This window comes from Mytilus californianus, unplaced genomic scaffold (genome assembly GCF_021869535.1).
Source record: "Mytilus californianus isolate M0D057914Y unplaced genomic scaffold, xbMytCali1.0.p SCAF_8, whole genome shotgun sequence".
Lineage (NCBI taxonomy): Eukaryota > Metazoa > Mollusca > Bivalvia > Mytilida > Mytilidae > Mytilus > Mytilus californianus.
In genome coordinates this window covers 90027469-90052350 of record NW_026262734.1, presented here as the reverse complement: position 1 = coordinate 90052350, position 24882 = coordinate 90027469, and the positions used below count along the sequence as shown (strand labels likewise).

General features: G+C 32.1%; 1 protein-coding gene and 1 long non-coding RNA gene across 2 annotated transcripts; one reads left to right on the top strand and one right to left on the bottom strand.

Moving 5' to 3' along the window:
* Positions 1-479: 479 nt before the first annotated feature.
* LOC127711022 (uncharacterized) lies at positions 480-3987 on the top strand. The gene is made up of 2 exons (XR_007986446.1): positions 480-2626; positions 3848-3987. It is a non-coding gene; the product is annotated as an uncharacterized LOC127711022 (long non-coding RNA).
* On the bottom strand, positions 3924-24874 carry LOC127711008 (RING finger protein 10-like). The gene is made up of 18 exons (XM_052216947.1): positions 24483-24874; positions 23209-23378; positions 22130-22332; positions 21501-21591; positions 17549-17606; positions 16073-16199; positions 14912-15051; positions 14388-14503; positions 13585-13629; positions 13024-13146; positions 11525-11870; positions 11041-11174; positions 10457-10574; positions 9601-9714; positions 9061-9198; positions 8430-8491; positions 6407-6602; positions 3924-5085 (listed from the first exon to the last, which is right to left on the bottom strand). The coding sequence occupies exons 1-18, from the start codon at positions 24577-24579 to the stop codon at positions 4979-4981; spliced, it is 2385 nt and encodes a 794-aa protein (XP_052072907.1). The 5' UTR covers positions 24580-24874; the 3' UTR covers positions 3924-4978.
* Between the last annotated feature and the right edge of the window lie 8 nt (positions 24875-24882).

Below are 24882 nucleotides of genomic sequence, written 5' to 3'. Positions count from 1 at the left end.
TGACCTATGATGGTTTACTTGTACAAATTGTGATTTGGATGGAGAGTTGTCTGATTGGCACTCATACCACATCTTCTTATATCTACTAACTAAATTCTTTAAAATTTGGTATTTGACGGTTTCCATAAATTATTTTAATAAGATTAAGAATGGGGACATGTCTGCTCATAGTTTAGAATGTATTGATGAGGTGGCACGTTTTCCTTTGGACGATCAATTTGTGAGCTGCAAGTTAACAATTCCACTCAGTGAAAGCAGGTCATATTTATATCAGATCAATTCATTGAAAGAAAGTTATATTATCCATCAATCAAACATATTGTTATTCTTTTAATGTTACAGAACCTGAGCAACATCTTATGAGTCACCTGTTATACTATAGGCCCTTGTTTTCCAGAAGCTGTCAAAGCTACATTACTTCTCTCTGTTTATTTCTAAATGACATATTTGTAACTTATTCTTAGCTTAAATATTAAATTAAAACACAAGTGAACCAACGCCTGGTAAATCTTCTGTCAGTAGATTCCATAAAGTGGATACCTCAGGTATGCAGGGTCGTTACGATAAAAACATAAAATGTAGAAGGTCCAGTAACAACAACACTTTAAGGAATGCTCCAGCAATTTATTGAGATCGACATGTTTCGGTGGCTAGGCCACCGTCATCAGGATAGAAAACAATACATAAAATCATGCTGAGGCTTAAATATGTATAAAACTATTTGTAAATGTTCATTAAGAAATAAATATTCCTCAATCTGAACTTGGAATTGTTTTACAATTGTCACTTTATAGTTTACTATGCTGTTTGTGTTTTGGTCATTGTTGAAGGCCATACAGAGACCTGTAGTTAACTTCTATATCATTTGGTAAAAAAAATTTGCGGTCGTATAAAAATTTACTTAAATCTGAGTTCCAGATTTTGTCCAATGGACAAACCAGATTTTTTTACAATCAAAAGGTTGCTTCTTTTTATCAATCTCAACAACAGTGCAAGGTTTTGAGGAAATCAATCAAAGCATACTGAATATTGTGATAAGTGAAAAATGTTGGATTCATGGACAAGTCCCATAACTCACGATTTACAAAAGTGATAATCATGAAAATTGGAAGGATCTTACTTTGATCAATTCTAATCCTATGATAAATTTTCAGTAAATGGCATTACACCAAAGTTGAGTTATTTTACAACATTTGAGACAATGTCATTTTTTCTATGAATAAAGTCCTACAACTCTGTAACGAACAAAATTGGAAAATGTCAAAATAGAAAGAATGCTTTCTTCAAACAATCTTAATGCAGTGTTAAAATTTCATGAGAATTGGTTACAGCAATTTTAGTTATGGTATGAAGTGTTGTCATACAGACAGAAGGACAGACTAAGGTATACCATAGTACAGCCGGTCTAAAACCTGCATTTAAAAGAGAAAATAACAGGTAAACTGTTTGATAGGTTCTTCACAGAAATATTGCTTTAATCTAATGGGATACATGTATTTACCTAAATCTACAATAGTATAAATTCTTGTGTCTGAAATATCAAATAAAGAAAACAAATCATAAGCTCAAACTTTTAATATTCAGGTAGGCCATGGAATAACAAAACAAATATTAAAGGCAATACCATGCCAATAAATAACCAAACAATGCTTACAAATATACAAAATAACATTGCTTCACAATTCAGATACACATTATTGCTACTCCAGATATTTAGTTCAATATCTTCTAATAATATTGATGAAAGAATGTTCAATGCCATTCTATAGTTGACTTCTAATTTTGTAAAGTGTATAAATTAATAATCAGTTTTGGAATTGATAGTTCAGTCCAAATTTACAGAAGAAACTTTTCATTCATTTCAAACTGTGATACTTATCTTACATTTTTGCAAGCAATCATTTTGTGTTTATCATCATGTCCATGTTAACATCGACATCTTTCCAATTTATAAGTAAAATAATTTGTTAATTCATCTGTCAATCTCTTTCTTGTTTTTATATATGTAATTATAAAAATAAATAATTTTATATTTGCCAAAAATACTTCTCCTAAATGCAAGTCATAACATGTATTTCCAAAAAATTTAATAAAGTTCTCTTAAAGGTAATAAAATACTAATTAAGATAGAAATAGTAAATGATTTCACTATGCTTTACTGCTGCACCCAACTTGGCAGCATATGCACAGTGAAACTAGACTTTTCCAAATATACAAACTACACCCAATTTGGCAGTTGTATAAAAAGTTGTAAATTTACAATTCAATCTTATTGAACATGCTAGAGTTTATCATGCTGTTTCAAATAAATCTTAATGCTTACCCTTTCCCCCCAACCAAATAAGACCAAAGAGATCCTGCAGCAGGTCTATGAACAAACCAACTTCAATATTCTTTGAAATATTCATTGAAGAGACATTTAAAAGGACTCTTAAATTCAACGTCTTTTTTAAAATTATAAGCAAAATCCAATTGAGCAGAAAAATTATTGGGTATCTCAAAGCTTTCTTCTCTCAATTTTTGCATCCCCTATATTTTTGAGATGACAACCAGTTCCATGACTGTTATCAAATTAGTCACAGATATCAGATTTTTTGTCCTTTTAATTATTTTACATGTATATACCGTTCCTACTCGCTTATTAGTCGGAAAATTGGGAGTAAAATTCACAATCCAGAGAGGGGGGGCGACTAATAGACGAGATCTAGCGACCAGAGGAAAAATCCAAGCTTGAGAAAAGTGGTCAGGAGTGAATTTCCTGGTCAAAACTACGTTTTTGATTGCCAAACCTACATAAATCAATAAATAAAAAGTTTTTGTTGAAAATAAATGACTTCAATACTGTCTTTGTGTTTTATTTGTTCTTTGGTAAACATTTTCTGCAAATTCGTGTTGAAATTCTACCGTTTCCGGTTTGTGTATTGATTTTCATGGTCACATGGTTTTCCTATAAACCCAAAAGAAGAGCCAAGAACCAAAAATGAAAAGGAGATAACAATGTACCAAATATGTGAAAGGATTTTTTCAGCGGAGTTATTGTGTCATTATTGTGATATCATGATATCAATTCAATGCTTATAAATCATATAATAATCAAAAAATAATTTTAAGATTCATTCCCAAAATCAAAATATTATTCATTATAGTGTCTCAGGTAAACAAAAATTACAAAATTGATTGACAAGCCAATATAATCCATTGATAACCCCAATTAAGAGACAAAGAGTTGTATTCACTAAAGGTGTGAAAACTATCAGTGATAGGTAAACAGATGACACTAATGAGTTGGAGTTAGTTATTTTAATATATTGATTAGCTTCACTTAATTTTTTTAATCCTTTAATCATCACAATATAATAAGAATTATGAAGTGTTCATGCTCATTTAACACCGAGTTATGTATGCTGTGAAAAATATTTTCATCAAGTGTTGATTGACTTTAAATTTTTCAGGTTCATATTGGTTTATATTCGCTTTTCTCAAACAATAGGTTGTTAGTCATACCCTACAAAATCATTGATGCATTACGTAAACAACACATGGCTAATCTGACATTTGAACAGTGAACAAAACAAGAGAAATGAATACATCTTTATTATTAACAGCAATATAAATTATCATGATGAGCATCAACTAAATTCAAACCAAACAAACATTAATGCAGAAATGAATATTATTCCTGGATTTGCATTGGTTTTACCGGCGTTCAGTTACTGTCAGCTGAAAAAAAAATGCCCAAATTTTGTCCGACTTATACGAGGGTCAAGACTAAATCCTTAGAATTTGGAGCTGAAAAGGGACCCCGACTTATAGTAGGATCGACTATTAAGCGAGTATCTACGGTAAGGTAATAAAAAAACACTATGCTTTATATTACCATATATCCATTTCATATTAAACACATATAAACAATTGACAATATATAATGCAATGATGGATTATTTTAATTTGATAACAATGTATAAAATTAATGTTTTGCTTAATTATGCACCAATCACAGACTGTACACAATGAAAACTACAAATGTAAGCAATAGAATATGATTATTAGTCACTTCAGTATAATGTTTAGATACACTGCAACACAAATACAGTAATTTCAAATACTGTGTATGGGAATAGAATTCCATAACGGGGACTCATTGCAAATTTCTTTGTTAAAGTTACTTCTGATTATTTCTATTTTTTCAATTGTTTCAATTATTTCTTTTTATCAAATAAAGCTATTGTAATTTATCAAGAAAATGAGTAAAGAATAAATGTTTGATATCCTCTCATCTTTTCGTAATATTGTTATGTGGGGTAAGAAAAGTATATGGAAGTAAAAATCCATTTATACTTACCAGTATCATTTGTTTCCTTAATTGAATACTGCCATGTAAAACATTAAGTACAGGTTTTGTGAGGGAACAATGTTTTCATATAGTGATGGAATTAATAGTAAGATGGTCAAACTTGACATAGTGACAATGATATTAACTGCATTAAATTAAACAGGGCTTCTAATAAATATTAGATGTTTTGACAAATGAAAAATCCTCAAAATGGAAAATAATTTCATACATCCCCAGTAATATGTTCAACCACAATTGTATTGAATAAAATCCCCCAATGTTCAATTTTTTGCCTTACTCCTCTTATTATTTTTCATATTTTTGCAATAAACTCTCATGACAATTATTTTAACCAATATGAATAGTCTATTACAATATGAACAGAATGGATTTACCATTTTCAAACAATAATAATAAAGCAAAAAAAGTATGACATTTCAAAACTAAAAAGTATTCTTCTTTAGAAAAATAGAATAATAAGGCCTTAAATGTCCAAGCTGGTCAGTCAGCATAAAAATATGACAATAAGCTGTAAAATTACTGATGTAAGCACAATATATTTTAATGACGATTCTAATGAATATTGAAAGTCTTTTCTTCTTTGTATGGTGAAACTATACATTATCCTGAAGTGACCAAAGGTGCCTATTTCCCTCCACGAGCCATGGATGTTGTAAACAAGAGAAGTTTCTGTTGTTTCTTTTTCTTCTTTCCACCCGATTTTTCTGTTGTTTCTACGGTTAAGCCTTCATCTGGAAATAAGAAAAAATGCTCGCATTGTTGTAAATCAATAATGATTAATGCTAGTGTACTGTGACTTGTCTATTGTTTAAACTTGAAAATGAAGCATAAACATAAAGAAAAAAACATTTTTACTTAGGGTTTTCCAGAATTAAAAGCATGAAACATGGTAAAGGGGAGGGAATGAATTCATGGGAGGCACTTTTTTAAGACCCAAACCACTCATAATATAAAATTTTCTTAAATTATAATTGTTACTAAATTCTGATAAAAGGCAACCACCCACACACTTTAAGTACCTCACCCCCATCAACTGCACAATCAATTGCAGAACAGTCCTTTTCTCATTCAGTCCTCATTCAAGTCACAGTAATTGCTATGTCATTTATGATATAGATTACTGATTAACCTTATGTGCATGTATAATGCATTGTAATAAATGTCCTTTTTAAAAACATAACCATGATAATGTAAGTTCCAACGTCCACAATTCATGATTGATTGATTATTGGTTGCTTAAAGTCAATGAATCTTACACAAACTAGACAAAGTGATGCCCCTGCACTTCATTTTGAAGTAACTGTATTATAACAAAGTAAATGTAGGACTTTCTTTGATATATTATTGTGTCTGGGAGACACAATTGATGCCCCCTCAGATGCAAAGTGTTATTTCAAAATAACTATTACATTTAACCGCTTATACAGCAAAAATGACAAAGTTCAACTATCTCCCAAAAGAGCAAATATTGATAAAAATCAAAACCCTGACCACATGCACACTTTCAGTATATGTACAAACAGCCAGCAAAGTGAAAACTTCCTAGCATTCAAACTCTAGGAGGAGTTATCTGGAAAGCTCCTCTTATGCAAGTAAATACTCCAAAATGACAAAGTTCAACTTTCTCCCAAAAGAGCAAATATTAATAAAAATCAAAACCCTGACCACATGCACACCTTCAATATATGTACAAACAGCCAGCAAAGTGAAAACTTCCTAGCATTCAAACTGTAGGAGGAGTTATGCGGAATAACTATATACCCATAATGGGACGGACTGAAAGACGGACAGACAGACAGACAGGGATAAAAACAATATGCCCCAACTTTCAGTTGCGGGGGCATAAAAACCCCAGAAGAGACAGTTTTCTTCAATAGACAAATGTTGTTTCAATACGTCAAGTTATTAAACTGCCAGGAATCAAGAAATATTTTGGTTGTTGATTTATCGCGTATTCACTCACTATTTTGACATATCAATATTGTGTAGGCTGTGTTGAATTTAATATTCCTCACACACATGTAAATAAATACCAACTTAAAATAAATTTACCTTTTGATTTTGCCATGTGTGTATCTAAAGCTGTTTGTATGGCATCACCAAATGATTCCCTGAACATAGGGATTGGGACCTTGTCTTCATTATCACTATCATCACTGTCCTTAGATCTAGACACACTGCTGGGTGCCTCTGATTTAGTTTTAGCCATAGGCCAAGTAGGTGTCTTAGACTGGCCAGCTTTAAGCATCTGCAAAACGTTTTGAGTTGAGTATAAATGAAATCTTGACAGAAAAAAAATATGTAAAAAAAAGTTATCAGTACTGCATCTTTTGTCAGTTGATTGTTTTGTTTTGTGCTAATCTAACAAGTTAATCCCTTTCCTATTGATTTCAACAGTTTCTTCTTAATACATAATGCTGTTACTACACTGTCCAAGGTTAGGGGGAGGGCAAACATGTTTTATCATTCATCTTTTGGTTTATTGTTTTATCATAGTTTTCAATTCAATTGTTTTACATTTAGTCATGTAAAATGTAGGAGCTTTTTTTTAATTTACTATACAGTATGAGTTTTACTCATTGTTGAAGGCCTTAAGTTGACCTTTAGTTGGTTACATCCACTTAACTATGTCTCTGTTTGAATGTTGTCTCATTTTCAATCATACCACATATTCTCATTCTATATTGATTAAGATTGTCATAATTTTTAACCATACAATAAGCTTAGTATAGAACCCTAATTTCAAGTCTCACTTCAAATTTTTTAATGTCTGATGCCTTTGTATTGCCCATCCTTTAAGCAACTACCAAGATGAAGCACTGCAATGAAAAAGCTTTTCCCTAAATCATTTTGTTATTTTGAAGTATAGATTTTTTTAAAATAAATGTGGATAGTGTCCACATGTGGACACAGATGATGCCCCCGCTTGCATATCATATAGTTATAAAGGGACATAACTGAAGAACGGTAAAAGTGACGCTACCCAAATTTGAACTTGATCTGAGTTTTGTGGGAATAAGCATTGTGTGTAAGTCTCATAACATTTGGTTGAGGCTAACTTAAGTAGAGAACAGAAACTTAAAATTCAGCAATTTTTCTATTTGTAAACACGCATTACTCTAGAACGGTTGTGTACAAGTTTTATAACATTTGGTTGAGACAAACTAAAGTTAGAGAACAGAAATGAAAAATTCAGCAATTTTTATGTTTATAAAGGGACACAACTCAAGAATGGTAAAAGTGTTGCCACCAAATTTCGTACTTAATCTGTATTATGTAGTAATAAGCATTGTGTATAAGTTTCATATCATTTGGTTGAGGCACTAAAGTTAGAAAACGGAAACAAAAAATTTGTACTTGATCTTAGTTTTGTGGTAATGAATATTGTGTATAGGTTTCATATTGTTTGGTTGGGGCAAACTTAAGTTACAGAATGGAAACTAAAAATTTTGCAATCTTTCGAGTTATAAAGGGGCATTACTCAATAATGGTTAAAGTGACACTACCCAAATTCAACTTGATCTGTGTTTTATCAGTGGAAGTCAAAATTAAACATTGCATTGTATAAAGCATTGAATGTAGTTGATTCAATTATAATCATGGACAAAGGAAGATAACTCAAATTTTAATAAAAATTACTTGATATTTGGAGAATATAAAAATTTTGCAATTTTTCCATTTATAAAGAGGCATAACTCTAGAACGGTTAAAGTGACGCCACCAAAATTCAAATGTGATCTGTGTTTTGTGGTAATAAGCATTGTGTATAAGTTTCATAACATTTGGTTGAGGCAAACTAAAATAAGAGAACGAAAACGAAAAATTCAGCAATTTTTCCATTTGTAAAGGGGCATAACTCTAGAACGGTATAAATGACGCCACCAAAATTCAAACTTGATCTGTGTTTTATGGCAATAAGCATTGTGTATAAGTTTCATAACATTTGGTTGAGGCAAACTAAAGTTAGAGAACTGACACCAATTTTGGGACGTACGTACAGACGGACAAGGGTAAAACTTAATGCCCCCTCCGCTACGGCGGGGGAATAAAAATAATTTGTAAATAAAACATTTACCTGAGCAAATGAAAAGTTTGATGTTTGAAGTCCATCAAGGTCCTCTTCAACAGCAGGATCAACTGAAATAAGGAACATTAACTTCTAAATATACATACATATATATATATGATTACTTTGTGTCACACAGTCTTACAAAATACTCAACATGACAGGAGACACAAGTAAAGGACTGAGTAAATTAGAGGCTAGAAAGAGCCTGGGTCTCTCACCTTAATCTATGTGCATCTTCATCGATGCCACTCTCGAAAAAATTGTGAACCAGAATTTAATTCATGACTAAAATCTCTTTTTAGTTGATCTTATATTGCTGATCATTTTCTGAATACAGTTGATCTCTAGCCATGGTTGGCCAGGTTGGTTAGCAGGTGGTATCATCTGACACAAATTTTTTTAACTAGATACCCCAATATGATTGTGGCCAAGTTTTATTTCTTTTGGTCCAGTGGTTTAAAAGGAAAAGGTTATTGTAAAAGTCAATGGACATCAGAATTCAGGGGAGCTAAAAATGTGCAGATCCTTATCCATTCAAATATCCTGTATAGATATACAATGAAAGCTAAGGTGAATGAACATGCAGGTCCTTACCCCTATCATACCTCCTTCTTAAGCCTAAGAAACAGTAACTTACCTAGTGGTGATCCTACTGGGGTGTTTATGGATGACATACTGTATGAACTATCATCACTCTTGGCAGCAGGTGAGCTTGGTCTATTTATTGACATCGCTGTTGGCATGAACTGGCTCTGTACAATTCTGGAATCAGTTCCTGTAATTAAAATTCCCATTTTGTTAATTTTACATAACAATGAAATGAAATAAGTGACTGAATATTAAACTGTTAAATGTCTACTAAATTGACTGTTTTTACCATGGTAATGCATTCACATCAGGAAACGATTTTCTTGACAATACTCTGGTTCATGCATTCATTTGATTCCTTCAGGTTTTTTCTCTGGGTTTGCATATTCAAAATGTATTATTTGTTTTGAACATAGGTAAACTTTTGTTGCTTCTTTTTTTACAAACTTGAAGTTTTTGCTAAATATCATTCATTTTTATTCAACAATTATTGAATATATCATATATATTGAAAGTGAGTCTGTGGCGGTTATTCTTACCTTTTCGAAATAGATAAAGAAAAATAATCATAATTCTACAATTTAATTACCATAGATATTGTATTTAGCCATCTTTTTGTTTTCCTCATCTTGTACTTTCCTAGTCCATCTTTTCTCTTCCCTGCTTTTCTTTTGACGCAGACGTCTTCTCTTCTCAATTTCATCTGAAAGTAACCAAATCAAAAGTTTAACCTCCATATCTTTTTTTCTTTCTTTTTCTTTACCATGAAGACATAGCTCTGCTTTTGTTAAAAATATTCATCTGCATGCCATATCAAAATATTTTTTTTGCCATTTTTATGGTCTGTATTTTTGCAATTTTAAAATTTTGAAATTTTTTTACCTTGTTAAAGGTAAGATTTTGGGAAAAAATACTATATTAAAAAAATAATTTCTGAAAACAATGACTGAGTGCTGACACTTACAATGACTACTCCTGTAAAATTAAGCTGTGAACAACATGTCAACTGCTTTTTGTTGACATTATATGCATACATTTGCACAGCATTTGCAAATATTTATGCTTTCAAAAGATAATCAATGATAATTGGAGAAAAAAGGTACGATTTTTAAAATGTAACATTCTACTGTTTTCAAAATATGTTTTTAGTATTTTGTTTTGTTAAAAATTAGGCTGTTAATGTACTATACTGTATAGGGTTTTCTCAGTGTTGAAGGCTGTATGGTGGCCTATAATTGCTCCATTTTAACTCTGGTGGATAGTTGTCTCATTGGCAATCATACAACATCTCTTCCTTTTTTTAATATTAGGACATGAGATTTGCAATCGATTAAGTCTTGTCCCTGGAAAAATCCATAAGATTTTGAATGTGTTTTTTGAGTTGCCCATTTTAAATACATTTGAGAACCTTGTAAATTGCTGCAATGGAAGACCACAGTACATACCAGTAAAATATTTAAGTGTCTCTTTTGACAACACAGGAGGTTTTAATGTTAATTCAGCTACTTCAAATTCACATGTCAAAGGTAAGTGTCCAAGATATCGTAACCTTTTCCTTAATTCCTGAAAAAAATGAATAAAATTTTAAATATTGATCAAATTATTATAATAATAAAGAGAAGAAAAAATATATGTAAGCGTTAAGGATTTTTATTAGGATGAATTGTAAACTCTGTATCAACCTTAAAATATGTTGCATATAAATTCATATAGCTGTATAGTATTAATTTAAAAAAAAAAAACATTTGTCTAATCATAAGTTTCTGTACAGTATTGTTCAGTGCAGTTGTCATTAAAAAGAGTCATTCTAGAAACAGATGGCATAGGGGAACAGGTAGGCATGTGTATCAAACATTAAGTCAATCATCAGAAACTGAAAGTTCCATAATCTTCTTCTGAATCTCAAACCAAAACCCTACTGTCCAGAATACTTATATTTGAATACTTATTATATTAAAGCTCCGATCTCAACGCATTCCCCAAGTGCTTACCTCAAGCTCCGATCTCAACGCATTCCCCAAGTACTTACCTCAGACATAAATATGTTCTCCATCTGTACTATATTTGCAGTGATAGTCTCTGGACAGTTAGACAGGGAACCATACTCCTTCACTAAACACCTGGCATTCAGGGCATGTAGGTAGATATGTTGTCCATCTGAAGCTGAGAGTAAATTAACATATATATAAGTTTCTAAACACGAACTCTTATTTCAATATTTTACAGTTTTACACCATCAAAACCAACCTGGTACAGGACAGTCGCAAGCACAAGAAAATATAATGTCCCTCCACTTCAGTATGCAGGTCATAAAAGAAATATTCTATGGTCACCTTTGTTGATTAAGTAGATAGTATAATACACAAGGTTGTCTAATTCATAATAATTTGTTTTTTATATTGTAAAATCTTTAATCTTTTAATAAACAGAAATCTTTTTTACAACTTGTTGCTGTGCAACTAGCATTACACAATTTTCAAATCATGCTTAATGTTTAAAATTATCAAACTAACCTTGATAAAAGTAGAAAGCATTGTCATTGAACTGTCTCTTTTTACTCTGTTGATCTTCAGTAACGACTGGCATCTCTAGATATTCAGCTGCTTCCTCTACTGGTAAGGAATCGGGTAGAACATCAACAGGAGGCGACTGTCTCAGGTCCTGGGGGGAACCACAGACAGCTGACAAATCTTCAGGTTCAGGTTTACTGGCAATAGCCACTGCTTCTGAAGGAGGACTAGGAGTCCTTGCTGTATCTGGTACAGTAACTTCAGCCTCAGAAGTGCTTAAACTTCTGTTTTGTGTTACGTCCATACTTTCTTCTTCATCATCAGAGAAGGCAGATGCATAGTTTTTTGCCTGAAAAAGTTATCATATAGATTATTTATCAAATTTACACAACCTAACCACATTTTCTTTTTTTATTTTCACCAAAAACAAAAACCGAGATAAGTTAAAGTGAAAGAAACAGGAAACCTGGGAAAGACAACTCAAAGAAAAAATTTCTACATATATATACAGATATGAATGTCTCCTCCTTGTTTTTTCTTAAGGTTACTTAAAAGATACAAAAATTCCTACTGCAATATTGATATTGATTACAGTCCCCATATAACAGATTAATACTTCATAAGTTTAAGTTTAATTTTGGACCCTTTGGACATCAATATGGACCAATTTGATAATGGGGCCCAAAATCCAAAATTATGGTTAGATTCAGCATCTCAAAGAACCCCATATACATGTATTCAATTCAACTAAGTTTAACTTTGGACACTTTGGACCTTAATGTGGACCAATTTGAAAACCAGGCCCAAAAATCAATAATCTAAATACACAGTTAGATTCAGCATATCAAAGAGCCCCAAGAATTCAATTTTTGTTGTAATCTTACAAAGTTTAATTTTGGACTCTGATTTGGACTAACTTGAAAACTGGGCCCAATATCAAAAGTCCAAATACATGTTTAGATTCAGCTTATATCAGAGAACCCTAAGAATTCAATTTTTTATGAAATCAAACTAAGTTCAATTTTTAACACTTTGGACCTCAATGTGGACCATTTTAATAATGGGGCCCAAAATCAAAAATCTAAATACACAGTTAGATTCAGAATATTAAAGAAACCAAAGAATTCTAAACTTTGAATTAAACCCAATTGAAATTGGTCAAGGAATAAGCAATTTATACAAATTATTTTTTTGGCCCCTTTCTCATAAACATTAAGGGCCACAACCCGAAAATCAATCCCAACCTTTTTTATTGGTATGGAACCTTGTGGTACAATTTCATAGAGATCCATAAACTTATACTAAAGTTATTGTCTGGAAACCAAATGTCTTCGGACGATGACGACATAACATTATACAAACACAAAAAATTTGTGGTCGTATAAAAGTGAATGCATTTTTGATTATGATTGGGATGCATAAAATTGCTTTTTTCTTTTTAAAATCTCTTGATCCATTTAAACTACTGTAACCATGGTAGATATTATAAAGTGTATATATACCTTAGTAGATGGTAGCATTTTAGGTACAGTTACAGCAGGTTCTGGTATATCTTCTGTTGATGATTCAGATTCTGATCTACTGCTGCTGTTGTTACCTGAACCATCTGTTGTCTGCTGTCTTGTCTGTAAAACATCAAATAAATTAGCTACATTAAGGTAGGGCTAATTGTATGGAGAGGGCTCTCTTATTAAAATTTAATGCCATATAGGAGGAGATTATTTAAGGAAATTATCCTTAACAGTTACAGGAAATCAGAAATTAAACTTATTCATTGCGGGGTTAAATATAAGTGACCCCTCCCCTCCAAATTTTATTTTTGGAACAGCCCTTAGCAGATGTGTTAACTTAAATTTGGTGAAACTTCCAAACATAAGGGGCAATATTTTTCCTTGCAACAGTTTCAATTTAGAAAAGCCCCTTTTTATTTGGTTTTCCTTTTTCTTCGAAATTATCATAGCAAAGCTGTTTCAATAGAACATGTCTTTGACTCCATCTTTTTTTGGTTTCAGTTAATGTTATCCAAAATGTATGTTATCTATAAGAAACAACAACAAACTTACCTTTAATAAATGTAGTGCTGAATCTATAAAAGCAACTTCTGATGTCTGAAAAACCAAACAAGATCACATGAATTATAACCATGCACCAATCTATCCCAATTATTTTGCAAAGAATTCCCCTCAAGCCGGTGCTAGTGGTAGTCTTAAACTTGCTGTGAGGTGAGAGTATTTTTGCTCTGTGTTGAAGGCCTCACTGTGACTTGGAGATGAAGAACAGCAATAAAAGCGCTGTACTTTGCTATGCATGTACTGATTTTGTGTGATGGATGGATACCCATATCCTTTGTTTTTCAATTATTTAGCATAATGCACATTGAGCAAGATGTATATCTCATAGTGGTTAAACTACACATGCCTATTTTGTCAGAAAATCTAATTTAGAGGAAATATTTTCCATTAGTTCTTTAATCAGGGATGATTTTGTTTGGAATTAAATTAATTGAATTTCATCTGGAAACACCGCCATCGTCTTTCCACGATGGCATTTTCTACCAGCTGTTATGAAGTTCAGCAACTATTGTCAGAACGATAATAACATAAATCCATTAAATAACTAATAAATATTGTCTCTGTTTATTGAATATTCTTGACCAGTATTTCACATTGAATTCGATGAATATTTGTTGAGATCCCCCCCCCCCCCCCCCCAACCCCCTGGTCAAATAACATAAACTCTACTTTAAAACCATAACCTCCAACACCATGCATTGGGATGTTTCCATTCCATTTATATTCAAACCTTAAAATTATTCAATCATCTGACAGAGTAAATTTTTTCAATTCTTAACAATCTTTTTCTTTACCTCAGCATCTTGTAGTTTACTCTGTAATGTCAATCTTTCTGGTTCCACTACAAACTTCTGAATATCTTCCTCTGATATGGATAACAACTTCAGGAAGTTTGTTTTGTTTACATCATCTAAAATAAGAATTAAACAAAATAAAAATCAAATAACTATAAATTTCTTACTGTAATGTTAAATCCTCTGACCTGTATCACTCAATTTATTTTGGAAATGTAATTCATGTTTGGTTATACTTTCACAGTAGCCATTTTATTCAGTAGATATAAGAAAACTGACATGGGCAGAAAGTAAAACCCAGTTTTATAATGATAAAATCCTGCAGTGATACTAAACAACTTATTAGTGATCATTAAATAATAACTTCACCATGTGAAAAGGCCCCATAAAAAAAGTGAAACCCTCAGACCAAAACCAATATCGAGACCAAGGTACTCTCACATGATTTAATCCCTGCAAGTAAAAGTTTTATCTACAGACTGAATAAAAAAATAAAAAAAGTCATATGAAGCTTAAATTATTACCTGTGTAACTATGTATTTTTCCTTCCTTCTTCTCCCACATGGCTTTGGGCAAGGCATATGTCATTCCTTTCTCTCTCCTCATCAGTGTCATTGTAATTGTCTCCCCTGTATTGTATTTATGAACTTCCTGTGTTACAACACTGCAAAAGAATACACTATATGTTCAAAACCGTTGCCAAACAATTTAAAATTTTACATCTTTTTGCCTCTGGAACAAGACAATTGATTTATCTATTTTTTTCCTTCTTTTCAACAAGCTGAACTGTGCAATATTGCTCACAAATGATATTATTAGTTACATAGTGTGCTAGTGACCATATATGATATATATGGGGTCATTAGCACACTATGTAACGAATTAATCTTACCGACTATCTTAACATGTGATATTTAGACTAGTGGCCAACAATAACAACTTGTTAGCTTTTAATGTGTTTTATGAACTTTCAATTTATTTCAATTGTTTCTCATCAATTTCTTCGTCTATTGAAACCTTTCAGATTTTTTTCTCAACACCATGTTGTTTTTTATAAAAGGACGCAACACCACTACTAACCGTGTATTGAAATAAGCCCCGCCTACTAACCTAATATGAAATATACACGGTTTCAATGTGGTTGCTTTTAACCAATCAAATTCCTAGAAATGTATAGGGGTAAGATATTACATTATACAGGAAATTGGTGATAAATCATGGATATGAAAACACATCACACAATAAAGCGTGCTCACATGAAGCTAGATACCAAATTTCAGGCAGCTCTGATTTATTTCTCCTGAGAAACATGTCATGAAAGTTATATATAACATGAATATATTTAAAAATTTGTTTGTTTGTATCGAGAATATATGAAGCTGAATCTCAAATAAATATTTTCACAAGTAACATCTTTTTCAAACAATAATGTTTAATACATCAAAATTATGGAGACGTGTGTCCTAGTTTTTGAGATACATTTGAAAATTTTGACAAAAAGAAGTCTCTTAAAAAAATTCTCAGATATGCTTTTTGATATAGGATTTCACAATGTATTTGGTGACGTTTGACCATTGATCAATACAGCTGTTATAAAGGTAGTTTTGAACAAGGCTGATCAACAGCTTTTACAAAAGGTAGTGGAGATTTCATGCTTGCTTCTCATCTAAAATAGTAAAGCCTACCTTTTCAAATCCTTATCATGTATAGCTTCATAACATATAGGACATTTCCTCCAAGTTTTCTCTCCTAATGCCAGATAATGGAGAATACATGGCCAACAGTAAATATGGCCACATCTGGTCATTTTTGCTGAAATAATTCAAATATTTTATAAAATATCCAAATGAATAGTAATAACATATTTCTCACAGCTGAAAAATCTGAATCATATCAAATACTATTAACATGTAAATAGTTTAACCTCTATTGTGGAAACTCAAGGTTCAATTATGATATTATATTTTTGCAATACATATGAAATACAATTTCAGCCAAGGCTTAGAATTTTTAAAATAATCTAAGTAAATTACATTGAGAGAGAAAAAAAGTTTTTCTTTCAATCAAATCAAGTTTATCTTTAGTTTCACAAATACTATCTAATTTAAATGAAGAATCTGTCCATGCCCCTGCTTGTAAATATAAGGCAAATTCAGAAATTTTTCAATTTACAAAAAGAGATAACTTGAGAACCGTGAAAGTGACACCACCCAAATAATAAGCATTATATAATTTTTTCATAACATTTGGTTCAGGCAAACTAAAAGTTAAAGCGCGGAAACAGCAAATTTAGCATTTTTTTTTTTATTTATAAAGGGACATTACTGGAAAACAGAGTTCGCGAAAACTTATTTTGACCCGTCGGACATGGGACCGACAAAGCATGATTATTTGTCAGTCCTACAAAATTTTAGCCAGTCCTACAAAATCTGTCAATTTTATCCTGAGAAAAAATTGATAACATATTTTATTGAAAAATAACTTTATTAATATTAGTTTTATTCTTCGCACCCACAGGCAAATTAACAATGAAGGACCAGTTCAGGTCTTCTGATTGTTCTTATTTAAAGTCATCTTCACTATCCATTTCATCATCTGAATCACTTTCTCGGCTGTTACAGTATTTGTTTGCTCCATTGTAGGGTTCAATCGCCGATAGTTTGCCAGGGATGGCTCTATGGACAAATTAAGTAGGCCACGTGTAGATCGCCGCTTTGGTTTGTTTATAATAAATCTGTAAACCAGTACCAGAAATTGGCAGCGGATACATCTGATAACCGATGTAAACACTTGTTGGAAACAGTTGCGGTACATCTAATAACCAATGTAAAAAAGTGCCGAAATATGCACTACAACGGCCGTTTTTACATCGGTCATCGAGCCTCATTTTGACCGACAGGACCGACAGGACCTACCATTTTCGTGAACTCTGGGAAAACGGTAGTGTGACACAACACAAATTTGAACTTTATCTATGTTTGGTGGTAATAAGCATTGTGTGCAACTTTCATAACATTTGGTTGAGGCAAAGTAAAGTTGGAGAACGAAAACTAATTTCTAATTTTGGGACGTACTGACGGACAAGGGTAAAACTCAATACTCCCTCTTAAACATCTGAAATAAGCCTACATATATTTCGCAGAGGTATCTCAATGTCTTACCTGCTAATGGTTTGTCTAAGCATATAGGACAAGATGATATTTCATGACTGTTCACTTTCTGAAAATAACAGAAATCTAGTTTAAAGCAGTTATGTGTGGAAGTGCAATGGTCCTACTTGTAACTTTAAAATTAAAAGAAATGCAACATCTTAAATAATGTATTTTACTCTAACCATATATCTTTGTTTCTCAAGATAAAATGTATGGAAAATAATAAAACAAAATATTTTCAGGAGCAATTAGTATCACATAGATCTAGTTTTGATATAAGTTATTCTGACCAAGCCTTAATTTGTTTTAGTTTTGATGTGTTTGCACATGTCAATTGTTTGATCTTCTTTTGTTGTACATTTGTCAGTCAGTGACCCGTCTTCGTGATTAACCACAAGCCAAACGGCCAGGGCCAATAAACTGAAAAGAGACCTCACAAGTCATATCAATCTAATGAAATGTAATAAAATGCTCCGCAGGGCGCAGCTTGATACGACCGCAGAGGTCGAACCCTGAACAGTTGGGGCAAGTATGGACACAACATTCAAGCTTGATACAGCTCTGAATTTGGATTGTGATTAAATATTTGACACAGCATAGGTTTCTGACACAGAATGAATGTGGTCTAAGAACTTAAAAATTTTAAATTGGACATTCACCTATTATGGTCCAATATCCAAAATCTAAATACATGGTTAGATTCAGCATATCAAAGAACCCCAAGAATTCAATTTTTGATGAAATCAAACAAAGTTTAATTTTGGACCCTTTTGATCTCAATGTGGACAAAAATGATAACAGGGCCCAAAAATCAAAAATCTAAATACATGGTTAGATTCAGCATATCAAAGAACCCCATATATTCAATTTTTGTTGAAATCAAACAAAGTTTAATTTTGGACCCCGATTTGGACCAACTTGAAAACTGGGCCCATAATCAAAAATCTAAATACATGTTTAGATTCAGCATATCAAAGAACCCTAAAAATTCAATTTTTGTTAAAATCAAACTAAGTTTAATTTTGGACCCTTTGGACCTTTATGTAGACCAATTTGAAAACGGAACCAAAAATTAAGAATCTTAATACACAGTTAGATTCGGCATATCAAAGAACCCCAATAATTCAATTTTTGATGAAATCAAACAAAGTTAAATTTTGGACCCTTTGGACTTCAATGTGGACCAATTTAAAAACGGGGCCCAAAATCCAAAAACTTAATACACGGTTAGATTCAGCATATTAGAGAACCCCATATATTCCATTTTTGTTGAAATCAAACAAAGTTTAATTTTGGACCCCGATTTGGACCAACTTGAAAACTGGGCCCATAATCAAAAATCTAAATACATGGTTAGATTCAGCATATCAAAGAACCCCATATATTCAATTTTTGTTGAAATCAAACAAAGTTTAATTTTGGACCCCGATTTGGACCAACTTGAAAACTGGGCCCATAATCAAAAATCTAAATACATGATTAGATTCAGCATATCAAAGAACCCCATATATTCAATTTTTGATGAAATCAAACAAAGTTTAATTTTGGACCCTTTTGATCTCAATGTGGACAAAGTTGATAACGGGGCCCAACAATCAAAAATCTAAATACATGGTTAGATTCAGCATATCAAAGAACCCCATATATTCAATTTTTGTTGAAATCAAACAAAGTTTAATTTTGGACCCCGATTTGGACCAACTTGAAAACTGGGCCCATAATCAAAAATCTAAATACATGGTTAGATTCAGCATATCAAAGAACCCCATATATTCAATTTTTGTTGAAATCAAACAATGTTTAATTTTGGACCCCGATTTGGACCAACTCGAAAACTGGGCCCATAATCAAAAATCTAAATACATGGTTAGATTCAGCATATCAAAGAACCCCATATATTCAATTTTTGATGAAATCAAACAAAGTTTAATTTTGGACCCTTTTGATCTCAATGTGGACAAAGTTGATAACGGGGCCCAACAATCAAAAATCTAAATACATGGTTAGATTCAGCATATCAAAGAACCCCATATATTCAATTTTTGTTGAAATCAAACAAAGTTTAATTTTGGACCCCGATTTGGACCAACTTGAAAACTGGGCCCATAATCAAAAATCTAAATACATGGTTAGATTCAGCATATCAAAGAACCCCATATATTCAATTTTTGTTGAAATCAAACAAAGTTTAATTTTGGACCCCGATTTGGACCAACTCGAAAACTGGGCCCATAATCAAAAATCTAAATACATGGTTAGATTCAGCATATCAAAAAACCCCATATATTCAATTTTTGTTGAAATCAAACTAAGTTTAATTTTGGACACTTTGGACCTTTATGTAGACCAATTTGAAAACAGAACCAAAAATTAAGAATCTAAATACACGGTTAGATTCGGCATATCAAAGAACCCCAATAATTCAATTTTTGATGAAATCAAACAAAGTAAAATTTTGGACCCTTTGGACCTCAATGTGGACCAATTTAAAAACGGGGCCCAAAATCTAAAAACTTAATACACGGTTAGATTCAGCATATTAAAGAACCCCAAGAATTCAAGAATAAAACCCCATTGAAATTGATCAAGAAATAAGCAATTTATACGAAGTATCTTCTTTTGCACAATACTGTGCAATTGATTATTTCTTGCTATTGCGCAATACTGTACAATTGACAATTTCTTGCTATTGCGCAATATTGTGCTATTGGATATTTCTTGCTATTGCGCAATACTGTGCAATTGAAGATTTCTTGCTATTGCGCAATACTGTGCAATTGAAGATTTCTTGCTATTGTGCAATACTGTGCAATTGAAAATTTCTTGCTATTGCACAATACTTATTATATAATAATTTACACATCCTGTTTGGTGTGTATCTCCTACCATATCATTATTATTTGCTTTTAAATATAAATCAGAAATAACCAACTTAAAATGGAAAATTTTAAAAGAAAAAAAAAAAGGAAAAAAAGAAAAAAAAAAGAAAAAAAAAAAAATCCCCCCCCCCCCAAATTTTTTGAACCCCCTTATGATTCATCACCCCCAAACTCAATCTCAGCCTTCCCTTTGTGGTATGGTACCTTGCAGTACAATTTCAGAGAGATCCATACACTTGAACACAAGTTATTGTCTGGAAACTAGAAAAATGCTTATTTTTGGCCCCTTTTTGGCCCCCAATTCCTAAACGTTTCGGGCAATTACCCCCAAACTCAATTCCAGCTTTCCCTTTGTGATATGGAACCTTGTAGTACAATTTCAGAAATATCCAAACACTTACACACAAGTTATTGTCATGAAACTAGAAAAATGCTTGTTTTTTGCCCCTTTTTTGGCCCCTAATTCCTAACATTTTGAGGCAATTACCCCCAAAATCAATTACAGCCTTCCCTTTGTGATATGGAACCTTGTGGTACAATGTCAGAGAGATCCATACACTTACACACAAGTTATTGTCTGGAAGTTACAAAAATGCTTATTGTTGGCCCCTTTTTGGCCCCTAATTCCTTAACTGTTGGTACCATAACCCCCAAAATCAATCCCAACCTTCCTTTCATGGTATTGAACCTTATGGTAAAATTTCATGGAGATCCATTCACTTAAACTAAAGTTAGAGTGCGAAAACCAATGTGTCTTCGGACGACGCCAGACGACGCCGGACGACGACGACGACGACGACGACAACGACGACGACGATGACGCCAACGTCATACCAATATACGACCAAAAAATTTTCAATTTTTGCGGTCGTATAATAACAAACTTATATTTGCAGTTTTAAGATTAAGAGTGTCAGTCTATGTCGAATGTTGTATTTTACCAAGGGGTTCTCAATTTTTGAAGTATAACAATGTTTCCTCATCTTCAAGATACATATCTACAAGTAACAGTGTTTTTAGTCAACTCAAAGTTAGAAGCAAATTGAAAAGGGTATTAGTGTGGTCCTATCAGAATTACTTACAATGAGTTCCACACTATCCCAATCCACTAATTTGTCAGGATCAATGTTATGTATGGCATAATCCCCATCTTCTTTGACAATAAACTGATAGCTGTAAAATAAAAAAATATTCATGAAAATTCAAAATTACATTTCAGTACCTTCACAAATAACGAAATAACAAATCAAAACTTTTTTGTTTTTTTATATTGACACCAGCATGTTGATTATTGTGACCTGTTTTGGTCTTAACTTTTGTTTACTGATTCAAAGACTTCTAGTGTATTATAACTGTATCACCTTACAAATACTGTACAGCTATTTTGGTCAAATGCTAAATATAAACTATCAATGACAGTCTGCACACTTAACCACAGGCCCAGCAGCCCAGGCTTGTAAAATGTCTTTCGGGCCTATAAAAATCATCTCTACAGGCCAACAGAATCTAACTAAAATTTTCCAAAAATTAGGCTCCGGGCCTGTAGATTTAAAAGTTTATCGTGAAGACTGCAATGAAGTATAACTTTTAAAGGAAATTAGATGTGTACCACATGCAACTATAACTTCTCATCTACATAAGATTTTCTTAGCACTATTTAAACAATTCCCACTGATACATACAAATATCTAAATTGGAAAACTATATTTACTTTGCTTGTAGGAACTGTTCCTTGTTATAGCTAATTCTTCCACTAGTCCTTCTCCTGCCACTGCCCCTCCCCCCTCCACTCCAGTGAGGGGGTTCTTCATAAGAATCATTCCGAGCATAGGAGAAATTCAGTAAATGGTTTAAATTAACCTTTTTTCCTTTTAATAGAGGTGAACCATAATCAACAGGGTACTCCTCTGTCACCTGTTTATCAAGATACAAAATAATTATATCAAGTGTTATCAGTTTCAATTTTTTTATTGATTGTTATGTATCTCTGGAAGTGTTAAAGCTTCATTGGTCCTTTCAATATTCAGGTGCAGAATATGTTCTATTCAAAACAAGCCTATATGGAAATGTTCAAAATTTTTAAGAATTAACATACTGTCGAATTGTGTATACTTAGCCTTATACGTTAATAGTTCATTTCATATCAATTGTACTTCATACTTATTTAAATTAAATAAAATCTAAAGTCATATTATTTTTATTGTGTAGACTGCGAATAATTCTAATTATCTTTACAAACAGTGAAGTCTATTGACAATAAAAATTATAAATTTACCCAATAAAAGTTTATGTTTTATAAGTATTTCAAAAATTATAAATCTTACCCAATAATAGTTCATGTACTAAGAAGCCACTACTAGAAATACTACTGTTATATTTATAGTTTGCAGAATTTAGAATTTTCAACCAAAATGTCATCCCTGTTTCTTCTTATCCTCCTGCTTTCAAATTAAACTTTGAAAATGTTGAAAGGAAGTTGCAATATGTTGTGCAATATATAACTGTTTACATTAAAAACATAGAGTTACTTCCCTTTTCCTATCAAATTTTAAAGGTCATAATATGTGTTCAGATTATTCTGAAGTATTTTGAACTATTGATTAAATGTCTTAACAACTGAAAAATAATTTTTAAACTTTAATTTTTTTAAATACTATACACAATTCATTTTGAAAATCTCTTTACTGTTTAAAAAATTTTTTTTGTTTCTTTCACAAACAATGTGCAAATAATAAGAAATTTAAAACAAACTATAATCAAGCAAAAGTGTAAATATAATGGAGTAATTACGTCTTCTCTTGGAAATCCTCCTCCCCTGGGTCTAGGTCTCTTATCCATAGCATATTTATTTTTCTGTGGTGTTGGACGTCGTGGACTTGATTCTTGATAATACGATTTACTGTTGTTAGTTTCTCTCCTTTTTGCATATTTATTTGACAGTTGCTTTTGATTTCCATGATCTGTAAATATATTTAATATCTATTAGTAACTTTATAGTTGAAATTTACTTTTCTTCATTCTATTTTATTAACTATTCAGCAACTATATCAAGTGTATGTTATGAATCTTGAAGCAGTTTTTCCAACATGAATGTTTAAATGACACCCAATAGCCATATTTACACTTGTATGCTAATTTGTCCACCCTTACACATGTACTTAAAATCACACAAGTTCCTGTAAAACTTGACATCACAATTTAAAAAATCTGGCGTCAAAATTAAAAAGTGATAGTTGCCTGACGTCAGAAGGTCATTCCGAGACATATCTAAGGTTATTCGGAGACAAAATATAGCTCAATACCAAAAGTGTTAATACGTGCATGTGTTCATCCATATTCTCAATCTGGAATCTTTATAGTCTTTGCATGTTTAAGTCAATTTAAGTTGGTGTTCTTTTCCAAGAAATTTACATAATTAAATTTGCACTCAGTCTCATGACCAGAATCCATACTTATAACTAATACCCTATTCACACACATGCTACATATACATACAAATCAGATACATGTATTATGAAATCCTAAGTATATATTGATTGATTAACATGATTAAGGTACCGCCTTTATAAAATTTGTATCAGGCCCAGGATTTTAATTACTAAAAAGTGAGTCAGGCCTGTGGTTTGAAAAAAATATATATGTTACAGGAATTCTTTTTTTAATATTCTCATAAGGGGGCTAGTTCTCATTCATAGGAAACATGTTCTGTTGAACCTTACTGTCCTTAGTTTATAAATGTAGTCCAAATAATAATCACGTCTTGAAAGACTATTTCAATTTTTTTCTGTCATAGGAAGGCATCACAGAAAAAAATTAAAACAGAATTTCCAGATGTCATAATTATTTAGACTAGCTCTTATGGTACTTTATATGATTGATATTTTTTTTTAAATTAGCAGACCATATGCCATAAAAGACACATAATAGTATGTGTCTGGCCACAAGAGCTACAGCTACGCAACTAAGGCAACATCTACATAATTTCATAAACAGAAGCAACATCATACGACTGTGGTCAACCCCCACAGCTACCTGTTTGACTTCTAAATTATACAGATTCTCACCAGTTTTTTTAGATTCTGAACCATTTTGTTTTTGTGGAGCAGAAGAAGGACGATTGTTTGATTTCTTTTCCATTGTAATAGCACTCTCCTCTAACATCAATCTCTGTTTTACCGAGGTTCGACCCACAGGCCTTTCCTTTAGGAATTTGACAGAAATAGATTTTCACAGACACCATTTTTACAGCTCCATGATTGCACAATACAAGAGAAAAAAACAAAATTCTTATAGAATTTTGACCTTTTAAATGTTAAGATTTTGAGAGTTAGTGAACTTAAAATAAACAACTTGGGGAACACGAGCCCCAAAAAGCTTGGATGCGCTTGGAATTACGCAATTCAGCGATCTTTGATCGCTTAGAAAATCTCACAAATGGCGACCATATATCGCCAAACAGTAACC